Below are 26,577 nucleotides of genomic sequence, written 5' to 3'. Positions count from 1 at the left end.
AGAACTAACGTTTCGGTGGCGTTTAAAGCCTGGGGGATTGAGAAACTTGTTCATGACTTTAAAAGGCTTTAGTTAGCAGTCATATGTTTTAATTAGAATAATCCTGTGACTGATTCAGTGTTCATTCATATGAAAAGTGAAAGAATTGCCTGCCCTTGAAACGTCAGCCCGGGCTTATTTAATAAATGAGCTCATTTTAAGGCACAAACTCGGGCTCGGGCTTGTAACGAGCAGATCTCGTTTGCAAGAGGAGATATGGCGTATCCTGGCCATGGCGGTAAATGAAACGCAAGTGATCACAAGAGCTATGGCGTAAGTCAATGTGGTTGCATAGTCGGTGAAACATTGGTACCATGCTCGTGGTGCAGGCCATCAGTAATTTCTTAAGACGACTTGTGGTCGGGAAAAGAACAATCCCGAAACCCCAATGGGTTCATACATACCGTCTCTCTTAAGTGCTTGCGAAGAAAAGCTTTTTGGCAGAAGTAGCGTAATTAGCCAGCCGGGTTGGTTTGTGGCTACGTTGGTGGCTTGAGTTGGTTAGGACAGAGCCGAATCAGAGCCCTCACAACTGTATTCTAGCAGAAACGCAATCGGCTCCTTCCTAGCCAATCGTTCTTCTTGGCCTCCTATTTAGCATATTTGTAGCTCGTGTCAAATAAAGGTACTGTGTCATATTAGCTTTGTAAGGTTTTCGGTGTCTTGACTCAAATAATGCTGAAGAGGTAGGGTCTTAAACCTACCTAATTAGCAGCATGGGCTTCCACAGGTGAAACAGTCTAGCACCAGGTACAAAGTACAAAGCACCGATAAGCATTCTACAAGGCGCTAAGCATTCCCTAACGCTTTGGGAAGAGTGATGCCGTAGATCTTTCTAGATATGGTGCAAAAAGGAAGTATCTTGTTGAAAGGATGCTCAACCAATGATTGATTGACAACACATTAACAATAGTATTACATAGTATAAATGTTACCATCAGTCAACCACTTTATCCACCAACTACCCTAGAGCACGTGCAAGGCCTCTGATTGGTGGAATTCTTGACATGGCAGGTGACCCAAATCTTCTCTCCTCCCATTCGGCTGTAAATACCACTCAACCTCCAACGGTAAAGGGATCGAAACTTTTACACGAGAATACTCACTAATGTTCCGTGATAGCTTGTATTCATTATTTAGTTATTCTTCTGTCCTGATTCTCACGCCGGAGGGTAGTTACGAGAAGACACCCCCACCCCCTCTCTATCGTAACAAGTTCACTGTGTTCTGTTTTATAGGTGAAACTGCTTGGATCTACCGGATTATACTCCACCCTCGTGGGAAAGACTAAGTGTTAACCTAAGGACTAAGTGATTAGGCTAAAGGTTAATCTAGTGTTTACTAGCTTAGGTCCTTTATTTGATTGGCCCAATTTGTTCCATGACAAGTTTTAGATAGTGAAATTTGCATGCTTATATTAGATATTTTTATGATAAAATACTTAGGTCCTTTATTTGATTGGCCCAATTTGTTCCATGACAGGTTTTAGATAGTGAAATTTGCATGCTTATATTCGATATTTTTATGATAAAATATCCAGAGAATTTTAAACATACAATTCACGTGCTTTTGAAACCAATTAGCTAGATGAACAAAAACTACGTGAACCCAATATATTATTTGAAAATGACAGTACTTATTGGATTTTGAATTTGTTTTAAATATTGTATTAACTAATAAAACGCTACATTGTTTATGGATTAGCGTTGTATACATTTCTTGATCATGAAACTATGAAAGTAATAATTGGAATCTTGATGACACGATCCGACCTTGTAAAGGGTTCTTCAATGGTTTATAAACGTCTGAAAACCGAAAGGTGAAGCGGTTAAAAGAATTACGGTCATCATAGTGTTTGTAGCCCAGCAATATCAAGATGTTTGATAAGATAGAGTCCTCTCAAATAATGAGAAATAGACAAAAAAAAATATCTTTAAAAAAAGAAAAAGAATTAGGGTCCATTTGTGACCACTAAGATCACGTAGAAAATTATATTTATTTGTTTTTGGTTGATCCTTTTCTTCAATTTCAATGAGTTGGTGGTGATGGGGTTACGTCTTTTACTTGTTTATTTTGCATACACTTAGTTGACCACAATTGATGCCATATTTAAGTTTAAGAATATACATTAAGTCTAACTAAAATCATCGACATATTTTATAACTAGTGAATCATACATAAAATACATTTTTGTTGTCATGTATATTTTATATCCACCGATAATTAGTAGTGTGTTATGATCTTCACAACTGAGTGAGTGACTAAGCAAGGGTGAAGCTTTAAAAAGATACCGTTTTTTCTCAGTAGTTGAAATTTACGTGTTTTCGTCTCATAATATTTATAGATATTGAGTCCGCACCCACATATCTTGTCACTTGCATGATTATATACTCCCATGTTCTTCCTGGACTATTCTAGTATGAGAGAAATGATCTTACATGATTTTCTTTTATCAAAGAGCTTCTTGTATTATTTGTTTCTTTAATTATTAGTGAGGAGGCCGAGTACTATCAATCTTAACACAATGCTTTATTTTCTATTCGTTTTAATAAAGGTTATTTCTTTTCGAATGATAAGAGTTTAAATCTCTTAATTCTAAAAAATTGAATAAAATTATATTACCTTACATTAACCATCATTAATATATTCAAATAGGTACAACAATTAAGTAAAATCATAATTAACATAAGTAATAATTTCACGTAACAAAAACTAAGACAAAACGAATAAAGTAGGTTTAAGTTCCATTATAATATGCATTATACAAGTTGACTAGAGAGTAGCATTTTTTTAAAATATTTAACAACTATTTGTATTTTATACCTAGCTACTACAGTTTATGGTATAATAAATAATATCACCAACTCAAAAAATAGATCAATTTCACTAAATATAAATCACAAGCTCAACAATAACAAGTTGTAACTTGACTAACGATATAAACAAGCTAAGGTTAGTTAGCTTGACTCGTTTCAAACTCTACATGCATCAATCGTTTCAAACTCCACAAGCTCGTTTTTAAAATGAGTTTAGCCTCAAACTCGGACTTGATCTTATTTAAACTCGACTTGATTCAAATTTTAGCAAACCAATATGTAGTAGCTAACATCCTCTTGACTCATTTATGACCAAGAAAACATACAAAGTAAAATAAATCAAACTAGTCATATAAATATATATTTTTGGTGGAAACTTGTCGTGGCCACGGTGTCTTAATCATATTTTATGTACATAAAGGCAGAGTTTTCATGTTACATCAATAATTATGTCATTGGGAAATCTTTTTAGCTTAATGACATATTGCGTGTATTGTTTGATTAACTAATTAACTAATATATAAATACAATGAACGGTGTCAGCAACCAAGTAGCCGCTTATAGTAATCCTATATAAAAATGTGTTTTCTACGACATGATACCTAATTAGTATAAGTTGGCTTGTTCCATTATTTAATGAATTACATACTACGCAATTAATAATAGTTAATATAAACTGATTATAATTGTCTTAGGCTTAACTAGATACTGCATTAATAGTTTAAAACATTTTAATTTTCTAGACAAACTTTATTTTTCTAAATAGCAACATATCACAATCCCCCCATCATGATACCATTGTTTTAAGGGTAAACAAGTCAAGTTGTTTGTAAATTACTAGAGACCGACTACATAAAAACTCGAATCAAGCTGAGTTTAAACAAAGTTGAATCAGATTTGAGCTTCTTTTGGAGCTCTTTTAAAATCACGAACCTAATCAAATCTATTATTTATATATTTTTTATTTAATTTTTTAAATATTGATTTAAATAATTATATATATATGTGTGTGTGTGTGTGTGTGTGTGTGTGATGGATCATGCGAGAAATGATATTACAGTGAGAAGTGCGAAAAATGAATCTGAACAATTGATTGTGTTTAATCAAGGGTCTATAATATAAATGACATTATCGTAAATAAAAACACATATTTATGACATATTTTTAATAAAAAAGGGTAGACATGTCTTTTGTGGTGTAGGACTCATTAATCATGTATTAATGTATTAAACGGTTACTTTTTTCTTATGCTCAATCAATGCTAATAATATTATTAAATCAATATATATATATAGGATGGATCATGCGAGAAGTGATATTATAACGAGAAATGCGAGAAATTATGTAACATCCCGAAATTTCCAAAATGATATTAATTAATTAATATCGAGTAAGGAGCGGATCATGGACTTGGATTAATTGAGACGGGTTAAATGAGAATGGGCCTTAGGTCCATGGGATTTAAGGGGTATAAATATCCCCCAAAACCCCAAACCACCATCCATTCCATCTTATCCTCTAACACTCCAAAACACACACACCACACACCAACACCGCCGCCGGCCGAGGGAAGAACCGAGCCAGATCCGAGAGAGAGAGCGATTAGTTGTGATAACAAGTTAAACAAGATCCAAACAAGCTCAAAAAGGTATGATTCTTGATCTTTGAAGTTTAAAGATCCAAGCTTCATAGTGTATAAACGACCGAAAACGGTTGGGGAACGTAGTGGGTGATGTTGAACCATAACAAGGGTGTTAAAATCGCCCAAAATGCTGGACAGAAACCAAACAGCGGCTGATCTGGGCAACTTCGCCTGCAACTGGGCAACTTCGCCTTCAAAGCGATAACTTCGCCTTCAAAGCGATAACTTCGCTTGAGGCCAAGTTCGCTTAATGGATAACTTCGCCTGAGGCCAAGTTCGCTTAATGGATAACTTCGCTTACGGCTAAGTTCGCCTGATGACAACTTCGCCTGAGGCCAAGTTCGCCTAATTGATAACTTCGCTTGCGGCTAAGTTCGCCTGATGACAACTTCGCAAAAAGCTAAGTTCGCCTAAGGTTAATTTCGCCTAAAGCCGAGTTCGATGAGAAAATAAGTTAAAAGCGATAAGTAAAAGTAAGCTAATACTAGGCCACCAGATTAGATCAGGCGAGTATTGATACGTGTAACTTATACAGTCAGCCGAGCTCAGTTAAAGAAGGGATTCACAACTACCAGAGGAAGAAGCAGAGTTCAGGTGAGTTTCTAGCCCCATTCTTTGTTATGTTTTCGGGGCTGTGTGCATACTCGATGTGAAGTGTGAATACACTTACCATAAGTGGTAAGTGTATGCTATAGATGTTATACGAGGTATATATTTTATAATGCTTGTCGGTACGTGAACGATCTTCGGATATTGCACGTATCGCCAAGGATAGTAAATTCCAAGTGGTTGATAGTGTGTACGAATGTTATGATGTGACTGGTTTATTACGTAAATACCGAACTGATATGAAGTGTGATATAGGCAGGTAGAGGTAGAGTGTGTTAAAAGTGGCAAGAGTCTAGCAAGGGTGTTAGTGGCATAACGTGAGCGCGTGATAGGGAAAGCCTGTACGTGCATCGTTATTATGTGTGTATGATTGTGGATGTGACATGCTTATTATGTAAATGATATGAAGCGTGTTGTAGACAAGTAGAGGTAGAACGTGTTAGAAGTGGCAAGAGTCTAGTAAGAGTGTTAGTGGCATAACGATAGTACGTGGTAGGGTAAGCCTATACGTGCCTTCGTTATTAAAGTGGCAAAGTGGCATAACGTTTTACGTTATTAAAGTGGCAAAGTGGCATAACGTTTTACGTTATTAAAGTGGCAAAGTGGCATAACGTTATACGTTATTAAAGTGGCAAAGTGGCATAACGTTTTACGTTATTAAAGTGGCAAAGTGGCATAACGTTATACGTTATTAAAGTGGCAAAGTGGCATAACGTTTTACGTTATTAAAGTGGCAAAGTGGCATAACGTTTTACGTTATTAAGTGGCAAAGTGGCATAACGTTATACGTTATTAAAGTGGCAAAGTGGCAAGGTGGCAGGTGTAAATAAGAGGCTAAGTGGTAAGTTAAGCAGGTTAGATGCGAAAGTGTGAATACACTTACCTTAAGTGGTAAGTGTATAGAAGTTATACAAGTAGCTATTATGTAATGCTTGTCGGTACGTGAACGATCTTCGGATATTGCACGTATCGTCAAGGAGAGTGATTGTCAAGTGGTTGTTAGTGTGTATGTATTCTATGATGCGACTTGCTTATTATGTAAATATTGTATTGGTATAAAGAGTGCTGTAGACAAGTAGAGGTAGAGTGTGATAGAAGTGGCAGAGTCTAGGAAGAGTGTTAGTGGCATGACGATAGTACGTGGTAGGGTAAGCCTATACGTGACTTCGTTATTAAGGTGGCATCAAGTGGCATAAAGTGGCATAAGTGGCTAAGCTGTAGGGGTAATTAAGAGGCTAAGCTATAGGGGTAATTAAGTGGTTAAACAGTGGCATGTTAGACAGTGGACTATGTGTCTTCGGATACGTATATATATTGTATGTAGTGGTTGTATGATGAGTTGCTTGATTAACTAGAACTCACTCAACGTAGCTGACTTTTAGTATGCACGCAGGTGAGCTGATTATAGAGTTAGCATGAGGATGGCACATGGCATGGATTGAACGGCTGACATCTGAAGAAAAAAAGAAAAGATGTTTTAAACATAAAGTTTTGTGTTATGGTATCAAAGAAAAGATTTAATGTTTTGTAACAAATGATTGATGTTTTATATTCCGCGAAAAGTTTTAATGAACTCTGATTTGTAAGAACTGTGTTTATGAGTAAATCCGACGCTAAAGTAAGGCTACCGGGTTCGGGGCCTTACAAGTTGGTATCAGAGCAAAGTTCGAGAGATTTAAGCATCCTACATGCTTAGACTCGAACAGAGAGTGGGATTTAAGTAAGAAAGGAAAGAAGTTGCCAGTTCAAGAATGCCATGTGTCGCTCAAGCAAGATCAGTAAAGGTAAAGTGTATGATTAAATGATATATGTTAATGAGAAAGGAAAGATATGTGAACGACAGGATAGGAATAATTGATTGCTTGATTTGACTAATTGCTTAAGTAGAATCAGCACAAATAGACTCATAAAGGGGAAGTGTATAGGACACGGAAAGCAACGTGATCCGCTAGTCACAGCTGGCCACTGTTATTACCTGCTAGCCTTGCTATCCTTGTACTAAATAGTTCCTTGAGTGATGATGTTTGTGTTTTCCCTTTTAGAATACTAATGGCTGGAGCTGGAGAAATTGTTGGAACTGGGGGTCGCACTGGACGTCGTGGCAGGCCTCGTCCTGTCCGGCAACCCTCGGTAGAAGAAGCTTCCAACACCGGAGACGAGGGAGGCGCAGCTGGAGGAAACTCGAGCAACAACGAAGAGGTTCAACTTAGCCCTGCAGTTCAAGCAGCCATCGTTCAAGCTGTAGTTGCTGCTGTGAAGAACCTGAATCCCGAAGGATCTGCTGGAAGTCGTGAACGAACTGCTGAAGGGGCGGGTGGTGATGGTAGGAAGGATGGGGAAGGAGAAAGAGAGGCCTCGAGTGAGGATAAGTCTGTGAAGGTCGATGACAGGAAAAGAGGCCAAGATGGGTGCAACTATAAGTCCTTCAAATGATGCGACCCGCCAAAGCTGACTGGGTTGGGAGACGCAATCGCTACTCTCCAATGGATAACCGCTATGGACAAGATTATCCGCATTAGCGAATGCCGTCCCGAACAAGCTGTGGGTTATGCTACTCAGTCATTTGAGGAAGAAGCTATGTATTGGTGGGAAAGTGTGGAGCAGAGAAAGACTAGGGATGAGATCAAGGCGTTGAGATGGGACGATCTGAAAGAGTTGGTGATGAAGAAGTTCTGTGCAGATGCCGAGGTTGAAAGGACGGAGATGAAGTTCCTGAATTTAAAGGCCGGTGTGATGACATATCGTGAGTATACTACTGAATTCAACCGACTATCTAGGTTGGTGCCTGATATGGTTGACACTGAGGTCAAGAGAATCGAATGTTATGTGAGGGGATTGCCACAAAAAGTCCGCATGTTAGTCAGGGCCAACAAACCTGTCACCTTTGAGTCTGCGGTCGAGTTGGCGGAGATGGTCTATGTTGATCTGGCGGCGGATGATGTGGGAGTGGAAGATGAGGAAGAAGGGAAAGGAACTAAAAGAGCTAGGGATGTCGTGGAGCGTGCAGGGAGAAAGACACAGAAGATGGCAGGAAGGGAAGCAAGTAAGGTGTGCGGGAAGATGCACTTGGGGGAATGCAAGGCTGGTCCAAATCAGTGCTACCGATGTGGGAGGAAGGGGCACATCTCCCGTGAATGCACCGAGGACCAGAAGTGTTACAAGTGTGGTAAGTCAGGTCACATAACTAGGGAGTGTGGAGAAGCCGTGGCAGTGGGGGAAGGAAGAGGAGACGCGTGAAATGATGGTCTATTAGCTGCTGAGGGGGTTGCAGGAGAATAAGTGGCATGTCACAGTTGTTTTATGTTTAGTAGTTAAAAAGTGTTTTATGTTACAGTTGAACCTATGTTTGTTTAGCAAGCTTGAATGATTTCCTTTTATGTTATAAAGTACTTGTGACTTCCTGTGATTTTGTATGAACGACCTATGAATTTATCTTGAATGCGTGTTGGTTATGATAAATAGTTGTGTGAGGGCAAAGCGTCGCCTTAGGAGTTAGCGTTGTTATATAAAACAAGGTTCCTCGGGAAGGTGAGATGAGACTTGGCACATTGAGGGCCTCATGGACAAGCTACCTTAATAGCTAAAACACATGATCACCGCTCAATGACTACAAGTCAGGAGTAAGAAGGATAACTCAGAAAGCAAAGGCGATTCAATAAAGTGTGTAAATATAAGAAGTTTTCCTTTTATAGGGAATAAGTTTGGTTTCGGGGACGAAACCTCTTTAAGGAGGGAAGACTTGTAACATCCCGAAATTTCCAAAATGATATTAATTAATTAATATCGAGTAAGGAGCGGATCATGGACTTGGATTAATTGAGATGGGTTAAATGAGAATGGGCCTTAGGTCCATGGGATTTAAGGGGTATAAATATCCCTCAAAACCCCAAACCACTATCCATTCCATCTTATCCTCTAACACTCCAAAACACACACACCACACACCAACACCGCCGCCGGCCGAGGGAAGAACCGAGCCAGATCCGAGAGAGAGAGAGCGATTAGTTGTGATAACAAGTTAAACAAGATCCAAACAAGCTCAAAAAGGTATGATTCTTGATCTTTGAAGTTTAAAGATCCAAGCTTCATAGTGTATAAACGACCGAAAACGGTTGGGGAACGTAGTGGGTGATGTTGAACCATAACAAGGGTGTTAAAATCGCCCAAAATGCTGGACAGAAACCAAACAGCGGCTGATCTGGGCAACTTCGCCTGCAACTGGGCAACTTCGCCTTCTAAGCGATAACTTCGCCTTCAAAGCGATAACTTCGCCTGAGGCCAAGTTCGCTTAATGGATAACTTCGCCTGAGGCCAAGTTCGCTTAATGGATAACTTCGCTTACGGCTAAGTTCGCCTGATGACAACTTCGCCTGAGGCCAAGTTCGCTTAATTGATAACTTCGCTTGCGGCTAAGTTCGCCTGATGACAACTTCGCCTAAAGCTAAGTTCGCCTAAGGTTAACTTCGCCTAAAGCCGAGTTCGATGAGAAAATAAGTTAAAAGCGATAAGTAAAAGTAAGCTAATACTAGGCCACCAGATTAGATCAGGCGAGTATTGATACGTGTAACTTATACAGTCAGCCGAGCTCAGTTAAAGAAGGGATTCACAACTACCAGAGGAAGAAGCAGAGTTCATGTGAGTTTCTAGCCCCATTCTTTGTTATGTTTTCGGGGCTGTGTGCATACTCGATGTGAAGTGTGAATACACTTACCTTAAGTGGTAAGTGTATGCTATAGATGTTATACGAGGTATATATTTTATAATGCTTGTCGGTACGTGAACGATCTTCGGATATTGCACGTATCGCCAAGGATAGTAAATTCCAAGTGGTTGATAGTGTGTACGAATGTTATGATGTGACTGGTTTATTACGTAAATACCGAACTGATATGAAGTGTGATATAGGCAGGTAGAGGTAGAGTGTGTTAAAAGTGGCAAGAGTCTAGCAAGGGTGTTAGTGGCATAACGTGAGCGCGTGATAGGGAAAGCCTGTACGTGCCATCGTTATTATGTGTGTATGATTGTGGATGTGACATGCTTATTATGTAAATGATATGAAGCGTGTTGTAGACAAGTAGAGGTAGAACGTGTTAGAAGTGGCAAGAGTCTATTAAGAGTGTTAGTGGCATAACGATAGTACGTGGTAGGGTAAGCCTATACGTGCCTTCGTTATTAAAGTGGCAAAGTGGCATAACGTTTTACGTTATTAAAGTGGCAAAGTGGCATAACGTTTTACGTTATTAAAGTGGCAAAGTGGCATAACGTTATACGTTATTAAAGTGGCAAAGTGGCATAACGTTTTACGTTATTAAAGTGGCAAAGTGGCATAACGTTATACGTTATTAAAGTGGCAAAGTGGCATAACGTTTTACGTTATTAAAGTGGCAAAGTGGCATAACGTTTTACGTTATTAAGTGGCAAAGTGGCATAACGTTATACGTTATTAAAGTGGCAAAGTGGCAAGGTGGCAGGTGTAAATAAGAGGCTAAGTGGTAAGTTAAGCAGGTTAGATGCGAAAGTGTGAATACACTTACCTTAAGTGGTAAGTGTATAGAAGTTATACAAGTAGCTATTATGTAATGCTTGTCGGTACGTGAACGATCTTCGGATATTGCACGTATCGTCAAGGAGAGTGATTGTCAAGTGGTTGTTAGTGTGTATGTATTCTATGATGCGACTTGCTTATTATGTAAATATTGTATTGGTATAAAGAGTGCTGTAGACAAGTAGAGGTAGAGTGTGATAGAAGTGGCAGAGTCTAGGAAGAGTGTTAGTGGCATGACGATAGTACGTGGTAGGGTAAGCCTATACGTGACTTCGTTATTAAGGTGGCATCAAGTGGCATAAAGTGGCATAAGTGGCTAAGCTGTAGGGGTAATTAAGAGGCTAAGCTATAGGGGTAATTAAGTGGTTAAACAGTGGCATGTTAGACAGTGGACTATGTGTCTTCGGATACGTATATATATTGTATGTAGTGGTTGTATGATGAGTTGCTTGATTAACTAGAACTCACTCAGCGTAGCTGACTTTTAGTATGCACGCAGGTGAGCTGATTATAGAGTTAGCATGAGGATGGCACATGACATGGATTGAACGGCTGGCATCTGAAGAAAAAAAGAAAAGATGTTTTAAACATAAAGTTTTGTGTTATGGTATCAAAGAAAAGATTTAATGTTTTGTAACAAATGATTGATGTTTTATATTCCGCGAAAAGTTTTAATGAACTCTGATTTGTAAGAACTGTGTTTATGAGTAAATCCGACGCTAAAGTAAGGCTACCGGGTTCGGGGCCTTTCTCATTTTGCAAATAAAGTATATATATATATATAAATATATATATATATATATATGGTTGTGTAATCGGTTTATTTGTTTTTAAGATTTATTTATAAAGCACGTAATTTTTTCAACATTATGTATATTATGGATTTTTCATATAGTACCTACATACAAAATTAAAAACATACAGTTTTGTGTAGGGGGTTTTGTGAAAGTGTGGCTACCTTTTGAATTAAATTTGTATGTGTGGGCGGAATAAATGTTTATATAGTAGTGCATTGTGTGATATGTAGGAATTATTATTTACAGTGTAGGGTGGTATTTCGAATTGTGTATTGTGTAGGTACATATATTATACCATGTAGGGATCAGTTCGATGTTTAGGTATTTTTAGTTCATTTGATTTTCACCAACAAGTAACTAATATTACATGTGTAGAATAATTATGCTTATTATGTAGAGTGTTTAGGATAAATACTTATATGTTGGGTGTGCAGGATAATTTTGTTTACTATGTAGGGTATGCAGGAATAAATTTTTACTGTGTAGGGTGTGTAAATTCATACATGTACTGTGTATGTGGTATTTTAAATTATCTATGTGTAAATTATATCGTGTGTAGGTTCATATATAACTGTGTATGTGGTATTTTGAATTGCGTATGTGTAAATTTTATCATGTGTAGGTTCATCTATGTACTGTGTTGGTGGTATTTTGAATTGTGTATGTTTAAATTTTTTCATATGTAGGAACATTTATTAATAGCGTAGGTCACATATGTACCGTGTAGGTGGTATTTCGAATTGTGTATGTTTAAATTTTATCATGTGTAATATCTAGGTAATAAGGCAGTTCGTAGAGTAATTCAAGATTTTAAGTCATATGTGTAATCTAGGCTTTGCTGATCGTATGTGCACGTATATGAATGTGTTATATTATGTAATATGATATAATGATATTTGATATGTATTGATCTTACTTAGTTTTATTAGCCATAAAAAAAATCTTTTGGTAACGTTAAAATAAAATATTTCATGAAATTGTGCGCATATTTTGGATGATGAAGAATTAAAAATTAAAAGAAGAAAAAGAATTTTGAAACTTTCTAAAACATTTATTAGTTACCAAAAATAAAACATGAAAATTTTACTATTATACCCATCTAATTAATTAAAGATAAAATAAATAGAAAAATCCTGATTGGTTCTAATATCTTCTCGCACTAAGAAACACTTCTGAAATAAACCAAGACGTATATATATAAAATAGAAAAATACTTAAATAATAAATAGATATTAAACAAGACAAGTCCTTTTAATGAATTACATACTCCCACATATATTAGATTATTGGTTCACCGTTATATTTCTAAGTCATTAAGGGGGTGGGGGTGGTTTAAAAACCATCACTTGCTCCCATCAATCACGGTGTGTTACCTCACCCCACCACTTTCCATCACTAGTGATGGAATTTTGGTGGGGGTGGTGGTGTGATGGAATTTTTTTTTAATTTTTTAATTTTTTTTACAATAAATACTAAAACAAGGTTAAATTAAATAAAAAATAAAACAAGATTAAATAAATATTACAAAGATAAATAAATTAAAAAAACCGACAAAAAAAAAACCTACGGCGCTTCCCAACCCCACTTCTCGCATAGCTCGCGTTTGCGTTGAAGTAGGATCGATCTAAAGGGTTCGTTAAGATGTTCGTGCGGTTGTACGATGAATGTTAAATCGGCGTTTTTTTGTTTTTCATTCAAATGGTTGATATACGCCTCGTCGCGTTTTAATTTTGAAGCAAGAGCTAGTTGCTTTCGCTCATTCGTCTCGACCATTTCCGCCAACTTAGCGACTTGTATTCGTTGAAGTCCTCGGCCACCGTTTCCTTTCCTAATCTTGACGATTCCCCACTTTTCTTGCGATGCGGCCGTGTGGGTGTGGGTGTGTCTTCGCCGGGATCGTCTCCGGGTTGACCGTTCAAGTTCATGTTCGGCGTGTTGCTTGACAAGCTGTCGGTAGATGTTGTGTAGTTCCCGGAATCAGAAGTTTTTGATCTTTTTGAAGAAGATCCTTTTTTTCCTTGGAGCCGTCGGTCCGTCCATGTCGACCACGGGAACCGGTTCCCACTTCGGGTGGTGTCTCGCAATCTCCCACGCATCTAAGTGGGGAAAAGATTTATATTGGAAAATCTTGATATAATTGCTCAAGGCGTTCTTTATGATAGTTGCCTCGCTTGCTCCGCTTTGTGGATCTCGGCTCTACAAAACATTTCGAAAAATATATATATATCAAAATTGTAAAAATAAAGTAATAAATTATAAAAAAAAATTTAACTAATAAATTTAAAAAAATAATTACCAATTGGATGTAGCAAGCATTAAATTTTGACATTTTTCTATTCAAATCTCCTCACTTGGAAGTCATTTTATCCATGTTTTGATCGGTTGCACCAGGAAGTTTTTCGAAATGTGCAATAACACGTCTCCATAACATATCTCGTTTTTGTTGGTTTCCGTGTTTTTTTGTTTCGGAGGCGTGTAAATAAGCCTTGGTCAAGGCGACCTCCTCCGCGGACGACCAAGATCTACGGACGATGGCATCCTCCTCCGCGGGTTCATCTTCATCCACATCGTCGTCTTCATCACGAAAAGCATGTGCAAATTGATGTATAACATTGTTATCCTCTAAAGGATCGACGAACGTTTGTGACGGTTGAGATTGAAACGTTTCAAAAGGATTATTTTGAAATATTTGGCTAGAAAAAGGTGGAATAAACGGTTGGTTTTGATAAGGTGTCGATGAAAACGGTGAATTAAATGTTTGAGATTGAAATGGTTGGTTTTGGAACGGTTGTGGTTGAAAAGGTTGTTGTTGGAATGGTTGGGTTGTGTTGGGTTCATCTTTACTCTAAAGGGATTTGCATTGTTTCATTTTACCCACCTTATTACTTAACATAGGTTGAGTAAATATTAAGGTTAGATACTTTAACCCGGTTTCGAGCAAACTTACATTTTTAAATGGTTATTATTATAAATTCTTAAATAGTCACATTTTAAACCTTGAACTTTAATTATTTACATTTCTCACCATTTATTTTGTTTAAAGACATTCAAGACAACCTTTCTAAATTCAAGACTTCTTTCTTTTTTAGGCATTGTGCGTTAAACTCGTCGTTCCGACAAATCTCCAAATTATCATCTTTACCTAAATAATTGCTCGATTTGGTTTTCTATGCTTATATGCCTATGTGTTTATCGCTTTTGGTTGGTGGAACTATAAAATCCTAGACTATTTGACATCCCCTTATAGCAAGGTGTCGTTAACGTAATGCAATTAACGATACTATAAAATCCTAGACTATTTGGCATCCCCTTATAGCTAGGTGTCGCTAATGTGTTTAGCGATATCTATTTATCCAAATTACCACTTTTATTTATCGTTTCGTCTGCAAGTTTTGTGGCTATCTTTATTATATACTAATATGATTAAACTTATGAATTGCTCATCGACCTTTGTGTTGACAAACTTTATTTTATGAAATGTTGCAGGTTTGCATCTTGGTTGATTTATGATTGTGAAGAAAACGACATCAAAGACCTTAGGATATTAGTAAAAATGAACAATATCAATTTGCCATATTTTGTGATATCTTGTTTATGGTTATTTTATGGATAATTGTTATATGACATTTTTGATGTTGTGAAATGAAATGAGTTTATTAAATACTGTCACTTTAATTAGTGTCATGTGCTTATGGACAATCGTTACACCTCGGCATGTTCCGCCGCCTTTGGTCGGGGTGTGACAGCCGGCCCTCCATCACGCGTGATGGGAGGACCGGTGGTGGTGTTCGTGATGCCATCACGCATGCTCGGGCCCTATAACGGACCACCCCCACTCCACTTATGTATAAGTGTTTAGAGTATTAGAGCATTCTCATCCCATCCTCTATCTCTAAACCAAAAATTACACTAAAATTCACTACATTTTCTCTCTCTATTTCAATTAAATAATACTTTTTATACCTTTTATCATTACCTTTTTTCTTTCCTTCACTCACAACTACTCTCAAAATATATTAAAAAATTATAAGGGATGAACAGTAACTTTTCAAATATACAGAAAAATCACTACTTTCTCTAAAATATAAAAACTCTTCACTCACAACACCCTAAATCGCTCTCTAAATTATAAAAACACCTCTCGCATAAAATAAAGGGTGGGATGAGAATGCTCTTAGGTATAGATGCTTCTTTACTTTTTATATTACACTTCCACGTCACTACCATACCCCTCTCAACCCCACTCTTTTCCACAATTTGCTTCCCTCTCTTTTCAATTAAAATAATAACTATAATTAAATTATACCAATACTTATCCAATTAAAACCTGAGTCGATCAAATTACTCATTTCCAATCAAAGCTGCATAAATTGCATACCATCGTTTCTAATCCAAGCTGCACACTATCATTTCAATCCAAAATATGAAATTGTACTCATGATCCAAGTTGCAAAATATCCCAAATCACAAAACTGCAACCCTGATCGAGCTCTCAAACCAGTGTATCGAAATGAAGATTGCAACCGGGCTTGCTTCAAAACCGTCAAACCCGGGTACCAAAACGAAGATCGTTGCTGGCTTGCTTCAAAACTGTAGGAATCAGGCAATTGCTGTTGAGTTTGTTGATCACTATCTGGGTTTATGGTGTTAATTTTGATTGAAAGGGAGAGGGGAGGATTTGAGCGGTGAAATAGTTGGCTTTTCACTGCTGGCAACACTTTGAACGATGGGTGTGGTGTTTGCCGGCGGTGCGGATGGCCAGCGAGGCAGTTGGGGCGACAAAACAACACCCACACCTTTCAGTCTTGTGTACTATTTGTTCTCTCACACCTACCAGATGAAATACTTGATTAAACCATCCAATAGCAGCCCAATAGTCAGTTTTTGTCTACATTTGTGGAGTTTTGACAAGTTACCTAAACACCACACTTTCAAATGAAGTGGCTTTACTGTTTTTCTAACGTTTTTATTGAAGTTATTATTGTTGTTTTCCAATTGTAGTCTTGGTCACAACTCCTATTTAATTTGAACCATCCACCTAACAAACGCCAAAATCTACAATACTCACAACATCACGCACGTTTTCCCTTTGATGATAACGACCACCAACACATGATTGTCAACAATACATCTTCACCCCACCTACTCCGACACTGCCCATCCGGTTATATAACGAGACCATTAAAAAAACGGTCCCCCTTCATATATCACCGACAAATATTGGGCGCAATGGTAGTACATGAGAGAACTAAATAATTAAACGTGCTCGGATGAGGGTAATTAATAACTAGTGATTTCCTATTAAATTTTCACTCGACTAACAAAAAAATGAATCGATGAATTCCTCGTGAGCAAAGGAACCAATATTGGTTGGTGTGAGAGACCAAATAGTATATAAACACTTATACATAATGACTTAGAAATATAGTGGGTGAGAAAGAGAGTAATTATGCAATCTTAACAGTGAACCAATCAATAATCAGTGGGTGATTTGGATGGCATAATGTCCTTATCAACTTTTCACAGTCATACTAACTTATTAAATTTATTATAGATACCCCACTTATAAAGCCACTTCATTTGAAAGTGTGGTGTTTAGTATTCTGTTTAGGTAATTTGTCAAAACTTCTAGAAAAAGAATAAAGCCACTTCATTTGAAAGTGTGGTGTTTAGTATTCTGTTTAGGTAATTTGTCAAAACTTCGCAAATATAAACAAAAACTATTGGTTCATGGGATGCTTTAATCAACAACAAAACTTCTACGTGACAAATTAAATAAGAGTTATTGACATTTAGTAATCATCAAATTCAATTCAGCAATAACCATTAAGATATTCTTAATACAAAACGTGTAATTTTCAAACTATAAAAGAATCAAAGATAAATTTCTACACATTTATCTTATTGGAATGATTGATTAAATTAGTACGGCACAGTTTTTTTATGGGTGTTTTAAAAATAATCGAAAACATTGACATTCAAAGCGAGCATGTTAGTCGGTTTAAGATTCAAACGGTTTGTTAGTTTACAGGATTAATCCGGTTAGGAACTTAGAATCATTCGAGTTAACTAACTTAATCTTTTAGCTTTTACTATTTGTATATATTGTTTGTTTTTGAAATATGTGATGATGTACATGTATTTTACAAATATAATCATGAATACTGTTTGTCGTATGAACTTCTAGTACAAGTTAATGTTTAAAAAACTAGGCTAAAAACTCTAACTCAAACAGTTTGATTTGTCTTTCTCCGAAACTACAGGTGGTGCTATCCAGAATTTCCATCAGACCGGTCTAACCAACCAAGACTACAGGATGGTAATTTCTTACACAACATATAAAAAAAGTCATGTTATTAATTTTCATATCAACAATGTATAAGAAACATGTTGTATTTAGGTGGCATGTATAATTAATGTATCACGTCCTGGTTAACTATTATTTAATCTGTTCATGACTCATTTAACCATTTATTACATGCTAGAAAAGGCATTCACATGTTTACACTTTGATCACTACCTAGTTAACAGATAAACAATGCAAATTGATCGTGTTGAAGCTACATAATTTTAAACATACAAAGTTACATGTTTTTGACATATCGCCATAGTAGCTTGAGCACGCTTATTTATTAAAAAAAGAAAAAAAAAGTAGAGATAAATCCCACTGTACCTAATATTTACAGCTGTGTGTCATAAGATTAAGCTAAAAACAAATTGAGACGAGATACGCCAAAATTGCCAACTCTACATCAATGTGGAACCTACGTGTCACATGTGAGATAATCTTGACACGTGGAAAAGCTTGTTAAATCTTCCATCTATAAATAACCTCCCACCACCCCCGTTCTCCTCATCCTCCACTTCATCCATCCGTGCCGTGTTTGTGTTTGAAATTTAATTTAAATAATAATAATAATAATAAATAAATAAATATATATCTACCGATCACTAAATTAAATTAATTTTTTCATATTTCCGATTATTATTCCTATTAATCCTCACATACTATATAATATTTTGGAATCCTGTAATCGTCTTCTTCGTTGTTTCCTATTGTGATTGTAATTGATCACGTCGGAAGATGAAGGAAACCGCCGGAAATCCCCTGCATCTCAAGTCGTTGAATCACATCTCGCTCGTCTGCCGATCGGTTGAAGAGTCGATCGATTTCTACACCAACGTTCTTGGTTTCTTCCCCATCCGAAGGCCGGGATCCTTTGATTTCGACGGTGCATGGTATATTATTATTAATTTATATACACATCGCTTTTGGAAATTGCTTATTTGATTATTTCTTTTTTTTTTAAATAAGCAAATAAACCATTTGGAAAAGCTTCGTTTTGAAGCTTTTGAAAATAGCTTATTTGCTAAAAAAACAAATAAGCAGTTTCCAAAAGCTTAGCCAAACACCCTGAAAGTATCAAAGCTATTGGTGTTTGAATCGAGATTAAGATCATTGATAATTGATAGCTGAAATCGATACTATGACTTACTTTGTTAATTGATGATTTGCAGGCTATTTAACTATGCAATTGGAATTCATCTCTTGCAATCGGAAAACCCGAATAATATGCCCAAAAAGAGCGAAATTAATCCCAAAGATAATCATATTTCCTTCCAGGTAAAATTAGTTTACAAAATTGGTAACATGTTATTAAATGATTTTGATAATTTTAATAATTTTATTTAACAATAATAAATTTTTAATAAAATATATGTTTACATCAATACAGAAGTTAAACGTGCAACAAGCTGGGTGGCAAGCTTGTTGAATTTTGATAATTTTAATAAAATATTCTAATAGAATATAGTCTTTACATCAAGAGAAAGGAAACGAGATTGCAAGCTTGTTGAATTTTGATAATTTGAATAAAATATATTAATAAAATATAGTCTTTACTTTTAAGACAGAATTCAAACGGATAATAAGTTGAATTTTGATTGATAATGTTAATAAATATATTGTTTTAAAGTGGTGTCCGGGATTGCTTATTCTCACTAACTTATAACTCATTAACTTTTAGGAAAAGAGTAAGGTGTTTGGGATTACTTTTGATGTGAAAGGAAAAAGTTATTAAGTTACACTTTTGTAACTTATTAATTTAATAAAAAGTTATAAAAAGTTATAAGGAGGTAAAATAAGGAATCCCAAACACCCCTAAGTCAAATATTTAATAATTTGATATGAATTTTGATGACAGTGTGAGAGCATGGGAGCAGTGGAGAAGAAGCTGAAGGAGATGGAGATAACCTACAAGAGACAGAGGGTGGAAGAAGGTGGAATCTACGTGGACCAGCTGTTCTTCCATGATCCAGATGGGTTCATGATCGAGATATGCAACTGTGATAACCTTCCGGTGGTCCCGATAGCCGGGGAGATGGTCCGGTCATGTTCGCGATTGAATTTGGATATCATATCTTCTCAGAAACAAATACAAACATTTGTGCAGATGTAAAGCCAGTGAACCCTGGTGTATGTTTTATATGATTATTATTAATTATTATTATTATTATTATTATTATTATTATTATTATGAGATGTTGCTTTCTGGTTATGGAGTGATTTGCTCTATGTGATTAATTTATGTACTGTTATAGGGTTCTTAAATAAATTAAATATGGTGACAATCTAATTGGGTTGATGCCATTTCTATCCTTTTAGAAATCATTTAGATAAGTGTTTTGATTTTTTAAGTGCTCATCTGTGTAGAGGACGACTTTACATAAGCTGTGGAGATTCTAAATGTGACAAACATCTAAGTAGATCAACATTAGGTTCTAAGGTTTTAGGTTTCGGGGTTTGTAATTCTTTCGATAGAACCTATCGTGTAATAATTCAAATTCATATAAGAAGTATTTTGTAAGTACACGAAATAAACGAAATAAATTATTTTGTGAGTATACTAAATTAATAATCAGATAAGATAGAAAATGTGTATGAAAAGAACTTGATATATAATGTGAAATTAGTTGGTCCTTACGCTTCTCTTTTTCTAATTGCACGTATGGAGCGTACATGTAATTCGTGCAAAACTATTGGAAACGTCCGAGTAATTAACTTTGTTTATTGTATACGTTTGTTTGTTGTTCGACAGTCAACAAAAACTTTCATAATCATCTTTTTTTAACGATCAACAAAAAACATTTTATTATGATATATGCAAACACCAAAGTAGCATGATGCAAGCAAACACCAAAACACAACCACCATTAATGCATCACGCTTTGATCTCACTTATTACGTTATTCGAGTGTGTCGGCTTTCTTTCAAACACCAAATAATCTCTCACATTCCAAAGGCACTAAATCATTGCGACAAACTGCGTGAAAGACCTTTGCTTTCCGAGTCGACAAACATGAATACTGCATATATTGTTGGAGCCTTACCGCAACAGATACTCCATACCATTGGGCGAATTGACACTACACTAGCAGATGCTCCACCATTTCCAATTCCTCCTCGCATATCAGACACACGATTCTAGGCAACCAGAATATTCCACATAGCCAATGAAAACATTTAGGGGATCCGTTCCATTTTTGCTCGCCATGTTAAAATACCCACCTTCTTTGACACAAAGCTATTCCATTCAAATTCCGACCAACCTTCCATATTATGCTAAAATTCTGACCCTTCGTCCAACCCCCCACACGAACCGGTCCTGTTTTGCATATAACCGAACCCCTTGACACTGTACCAGCAGCTCCCGCAACTCATTAATTTTGGCCAGCAGCTCCCCATTGCCCACAGATCTCACCCTCGTGCCTGACCAGTCTATCACTGCACCACTTGTATTAAAAGCCAACTATTAACTAGGATAAATCTTAAAGTGAGCGGTCGGTGAGTTGCAAACCAATCGTATGCATAGGATAATTGATGATGTGGTGCAGGTTCATGAGGAGACGCTTTGGGATCGGCTTAGCTGCTCCATAAACTGGCATTCCTTTAAAAGTTCGGTTTGTTTAAAAAAAATCATAACCAAACGAAAGTTCAGGTTCTATGAAAACAAAAAAAAACTGCTAGTTTTTGTTTCGGTTCGATCAGTTATTTTGATTTTTTCGGTTTAAGATTTTTTATCTTTTTTTTTTAATATCATGCGCACCCTGTCTAATGATATTCTTTGGGGTGTGATTTTTGTAGTGTTGATAGTTATGGAGTGATGGTGGAAAGGTTCCTAGAGGATGAGGTTAATGGGCTGGGCCTAGATGGGAAGCCCATAAAGGTTGATGGGTGTGCCACTGCCGTGTGGGTGGTCGGCTCGTATTTTACAACACGAATGTGATCATTTATAAGGAACTTTGTATGCTGACAAGATGGTGAAACGGACATGTAGGACTATTGAGAACATGTGCTTGCCGTTTGTTAATGGATGTCCTAAGCAGGGTGTTTGATTACATTTAGCTACTTTTGAACTTAAAACTACTTTCTTAAAACGCAAAATCGATGTTACATCGATGGTGGCATCTTCATTTGAGTGATCATCTTCTTGAGACACAAAAACCTATCCCATCTTTTGGTTTTCAGAAATGACGAAACTTAAATCAAGGAACGACAAGTTTGACCCATTTGACCTCTCTAAAAACATAACTATCTATGCTATATATAATATAGGAGTCATGGGCAAATTAAGACAATGAATTTTAAAGGATTTACAAGTGTTTAAACATATTGTACAACTTAAAATAAGGGTAAAGGGGTTATTCGTGTTTTCATTTTTCTTTAAAATAATTACAAACTTTCCCCCTCAACTTTAACCAACTTTTTTAAATTTAAAGAATAATTATAATTTTGGTCATTCATCTTTTCATCGTTTATTCTTTATAATTTCATTTTAACCCAAATACCCCACAATTTTTAAACGAACATAACCTTTTCGTACGTTAATATATTTTTTAAAAAAATGAACCATACAAACGAGCATTTAATTATCTTTAATTTGAGTATGATATTGTCATAGTTTTTTTCAGTTAAAAAAATAAAATTTTACGTATAGGCGTTTGCCGTCCGGTTTTGATGGTTTTAAATTAAATCACGAGCTAAACCATTAATAACAGTTTTTGGTCACCGAAAACTGAAACTAGATCTTTGAAAATTGAAACCCAACAAACCAAACCATTAACAATGGTTAGGTTCTGTTTTCGTTTTTACTTCGATATTAAATTGTGTTTAAAATAAGAACTGTGAATCTACTTATCCCAATAAATAGTTTTACGGTTACAAACGAAACAAGAAGCATCCATAAATCTATAATGTTATTACCAAGGTTCGTTTCCGCTGCATCGCGCGGGCACCCGTCTAGTATGAAAAGAAAGAACACATATTATATAACTACTAAAATGCAACCGGCCGTTGTCTCACATTTCAGCTGTAGATAAATGGTACATATCTTTTTGCTGTTAGTACAAGTCCTTTGTGGTCTAATTTGTTGCCACGTAGCAGCAACATAACTAACCTAACGCCTACGTTTACATGTGTTGGCCTGCTATCTTCCATTAATATTGGCTAGCAATTTACCAACTCCTCACCACAGAAACCCTGTTTTTTGTGTCTCCAATATTCGGTTTTCGGTAGACCAACAGATGGCTATCTCGAGGGTGATCGATGGTGCCGTTAGATGACTCTTCAAGATAATATATAAATATTTACTATTAATATGCACGAACATAAAGTAACATGAAGAAACAAACATAAACGAATGTTTACGAACATAAATTAATGAACGAAACATGTGTTCGTGTTCGGTCGTTTAATTAAATGAACACAATTTTTTTGTTCATGTTCGTTCATTTTATTAAATAAACAAACATAAACGAACTTCCCGTCGAACGATTCACCAAGCGTTCAGTTTGTTATAACCTCATTTTGGAAGAAAGATGAAGACAGTTGAGACTTGAGACACGTGGACCCGAACACAACCCGCATATTTGCGAGTTCACCTAAACAAGACCTTTTTAACCCGTTGTGTTTCTGTTAGATGTGCTAATTTCTACGTCATATTTTAAGTAAATATCGAAAGCGAAATTTGAAACCTGTCGACCTATTTATATAGGCAGGGATTAATGACCCATTGTTAAATTTAAAATTTTATAAATAGTTAGGTTGGCCTTAAGCCCATTTGTTTCTGATTATACCGACAAATAGGTACTTATGGCATCAAAAACGTTTTTTGTAGGTGTGAAGATATACACATTCGTTAGCAATATTCTGGACTTCATCTTTGTTAATGGATTTACGGTGTCTTTATGGATAACTATGCCACAGTGTTTTAAAAATCGGTATGAACCGGCCAGTTCAACTGGTATTACCGGATTTTGTATGGATGCCCGGTATTTTATGCCCGGTTTTATTGGGCGGTTTACTAGATCTTTGAACCGCCGGTTTTTTCCAAAATACCGGTTTGAACCATCAAACCGGTTTTAGCCCAATATTTTTTAGCTGCTGTGTTGCGGGCTTGCGGCCCATTTTTTTTTTAACTGTTAACCTAGCCAACATAAGGATTATAGTCAGAAAAGTAAACAACGATTCCATCTCCCATTACAATCAACTGATAGAGCAAAATCCAAGGTAAAATTCTAAATCCTTGTTTAATAATTATATTTGTATGCTTGATCGATCAATTATAGAGCATTACAATTGAGATTCCATCATTTCCATTATAATAATTTTGTATGCTTGATCGTTGATCAATAACAAGAAAAACTGATTTATTAATAGTCTATAATTAAGATACTCATGCTCAATAAAGATATTTATTAATGGTTTATTCATGATTTATTATGAACATATGATGCTCTTGTGATGATGCTACTCTTCTAGATGGAAAAAACATCATTTAGAGTCTAAGTATTTTGAGTTATTTAACATATATGCATACAACATTTTGATGCCATAAATCTATTGCGTACCTTTATTTTAAAAGAACTTTGTTTCAAAAACAAGTATTTTTGTATTATTTTAGAATATGGATTAATTCTTGGATTATATTTTTATAATGAAATCGTATATTTTTGGGTTATATTTGAGTTAAAGTTGCATTTATATAAAATTATAGGGTAAACTATACAACCCGGTTGAACCTTCCGGTACAACCCGGTTCAATCGGTTGTATCATTTTTTAGTCAAATCCGGTACGCATAAAATACCGGTTTTTAAAACATTACTATGCCATGTAAAACTGTCTAACCATTTAAACTGTACTGTGTTAAATTTGATCTAGCTCAATGAGCATTAGTACTGTTCTATGAATACCCGCCGCAAAGCACGGGTAATAATACTAGTTATTCCACAGAAAAGAGATTAACAACATATTAAGCCCAATAACATCAGCCCGTTTAGGCCTAATTCCTAAATGTCCGAACCATTTGATTTCCCACAGCTGATCAATCAACTGTAAATTAATGGAGGTAATCCGGCGGCTATCGCACCGTTTGTCTTCAATGCCACTCGCCGTCAAGCTTCCATTTCTTCAATCCAAAACCCTAATTACCCGATCCCAACATAAACCCATCTTAACCCCTCTATTCATTCCCGCCATTATTATTAATAAAGGCTTCAGTTCTTCTACCGCTCCAACTCCGGCGAGCTGGTTATCCGGGTTGGGTAAAAAGAAGAAGATAATGCATTTGCCGAGTATTGTGCAAGCCGGTGACCCGGTTCTTCACGAACCCGCTAAGGAAGTCCCGGTTCAAGAAATCGGGTCGGATCGGATCCAGAAGATTATTGATGATATGGTGCAGGTTATGAGACGACGACCCGGTGTCGGATTGGCTGCTCCCCAAATTGGAATTCCTTTAAAAGTAAAGTTTTTTAATTTTTTAATTAATCACAAATTAATGAAGATTATTGATTTAATTGGGTCATTGTGTTATTGAGTTGCAGATTATTGTGTTGGAGGATACTAAAGAATATATATCACATGCACCAGAGGAAGAGAATAAAGAACAAGACAGAAGACCTTTTGATCTTTTGGTATGCAAAATTATTGATGTCAGTTTGTGATTTTGAAGCTTTCTAATTGGATTCTTGAAATTGCAGGTTATTTTGAACCCGAAACTCAAAAAGAAGGGCAATAAATCAGCATTCTTTTTCGAAGGCTGCTTAAGGTGTGTTCACCGGCCTTCAGTCTAATTAATAAATTTAAACATATTGATAATATATTTTGACTGCAAGTCTGCAACTTGTATATAGTCTGAATGTTTGATTACGCGCTCCATTTATTGAGGAAAACTCAAATGGGTCGAGAAAGTAAAGATTTGAGAATTGAGTTAACTCGTTGTGACAATTTCAGCCCATTTACTAAGGAATGAGAAGGAATAGGGTTGTGCTATAGGTCAAACGCTTTAAACGTTAAGTGCGCCGAAAGTGTATGTTTAAGTTATGATCCATGCAGTTTTCAAAATCTTTTAATTCAAGATTTAAATTATTAATTTATTATTGTTGTAATATAGTTTTTGTATTCGTATAGTACGTTATTTCTACTTCATTGGCTCATTTAGTACCAATTTAGATCAATTTTAAGTGAGGAAGTTATGTAAGCCTGACCTGCTTTGACCCGTTGTATAGTTTGGGTTGACCCGAATGAAACCATATGCAAATCAACCTATTGCTTGAGGGATGGGTTATTATTTCCACCCCTAGTACATAAGTTACTTTGGATTTAAGGGTAAAACGGGAATTGGATTTTGATAATTGTTGAGATAGTTATTGACTTGCCAATTATGTATTTATCGAATATTGATTACATGTACTTTAGTCACAACAATATCGTCTTAACATTGTTTTCACACATGGATTGAGACGGTAATGGTCTAATGATTCTTTGTTGGTGTGATTTCTGCAGTGTTGATGGATATAGAGCATTGGTGGAAAGGTCCCTAGAGGTTGAGGTTAACGGGCTGGGCCGAGACGGGAAGCCCATAAAGGTGGATGCCTGTGGGTGGCAGGCTCGTATTTTACAGCACGAGTGTGATCATTTAGATGGAACTTTGTATGTTGATAAGATGGTGAAACGGACATTTAGAACCATTGACAACGTGGACTTACCACTTGCTAATGGGTGTCCTAAGCAGGGCGTTCGGTGACAATAAAGTTTAAAGATGATTTCAAACCAGTTACGATTTTTTGGT

The 26,577-nt window shown here is 36.2% G+C and overlaps 2 protein-coding genes across 2 annotated transcripts; both read left to right on the top strand.

The window, feature by feature from the left end:
- Positions 1-18,527: 18,527 nt before the first annotated feature.
- On the top strand, positions 18,528-19,914 carry LOC143544594 (glyoxylase I 4-like). The gene is made up of 3 exons (XM_077036663.1): positions 18,528-18,687; positions 18,967-19,072; positions 19,653-19,914. The coding sequence occupies exons 1-3, from the start codon at positions 18,533-18,535 to the stop codon at positions 19,905-19,907; spliced, it is 516 nt and encodes a 171-aa protein (XP_076892778.1). The 5' UTR covers positions 18,528-18,532; the 3' UTR covers positions 19,908-19,914.
- Positions 19,915-24,849: 4,935 nt separating this feature from the next.
- LOC143544593 (peptide deformylase 1A, chloroplastic-like) lies at positions 24,850-26,565 on the top strand. The gene is made up of 4 exons (XM_077036662.1): positions 24,850-25,248; positions 25,331-25,420; positions 25,487-25,554; positions 26,292-26,565. Exons 1-4 carry the CDS (start codon positions 24,850-24,852, stop codon positions 26,530-26,532), a joined length of 798 nt encoding a protein of 265 aa, XP_076892777.1. The 3' UTR covers positions 26,533-26,565.
- Positions 26,566-26,577: the final 12 nt, after the last annotated feature.

Source organism: Bidens hawaiensis, unplaced genomic scaffold (genome assembly GCF_021521415.1).
Source record: "Bidens hawaiensis isolate Kalapana, Puna unplaced genomic scaffold, B.hawaiensis_p1.1 tig00013629_1, whole genome shotgun sequence".
NCBI lineage: Eukaryota > Viridiplantae > Streptophyta > Magnoliopsida > Asterales > Asteraceae > Bidens > Bidens hawaiensis.
This window is presented reverse-complemented; position numbering and strand designations above follow the sequence as displayed.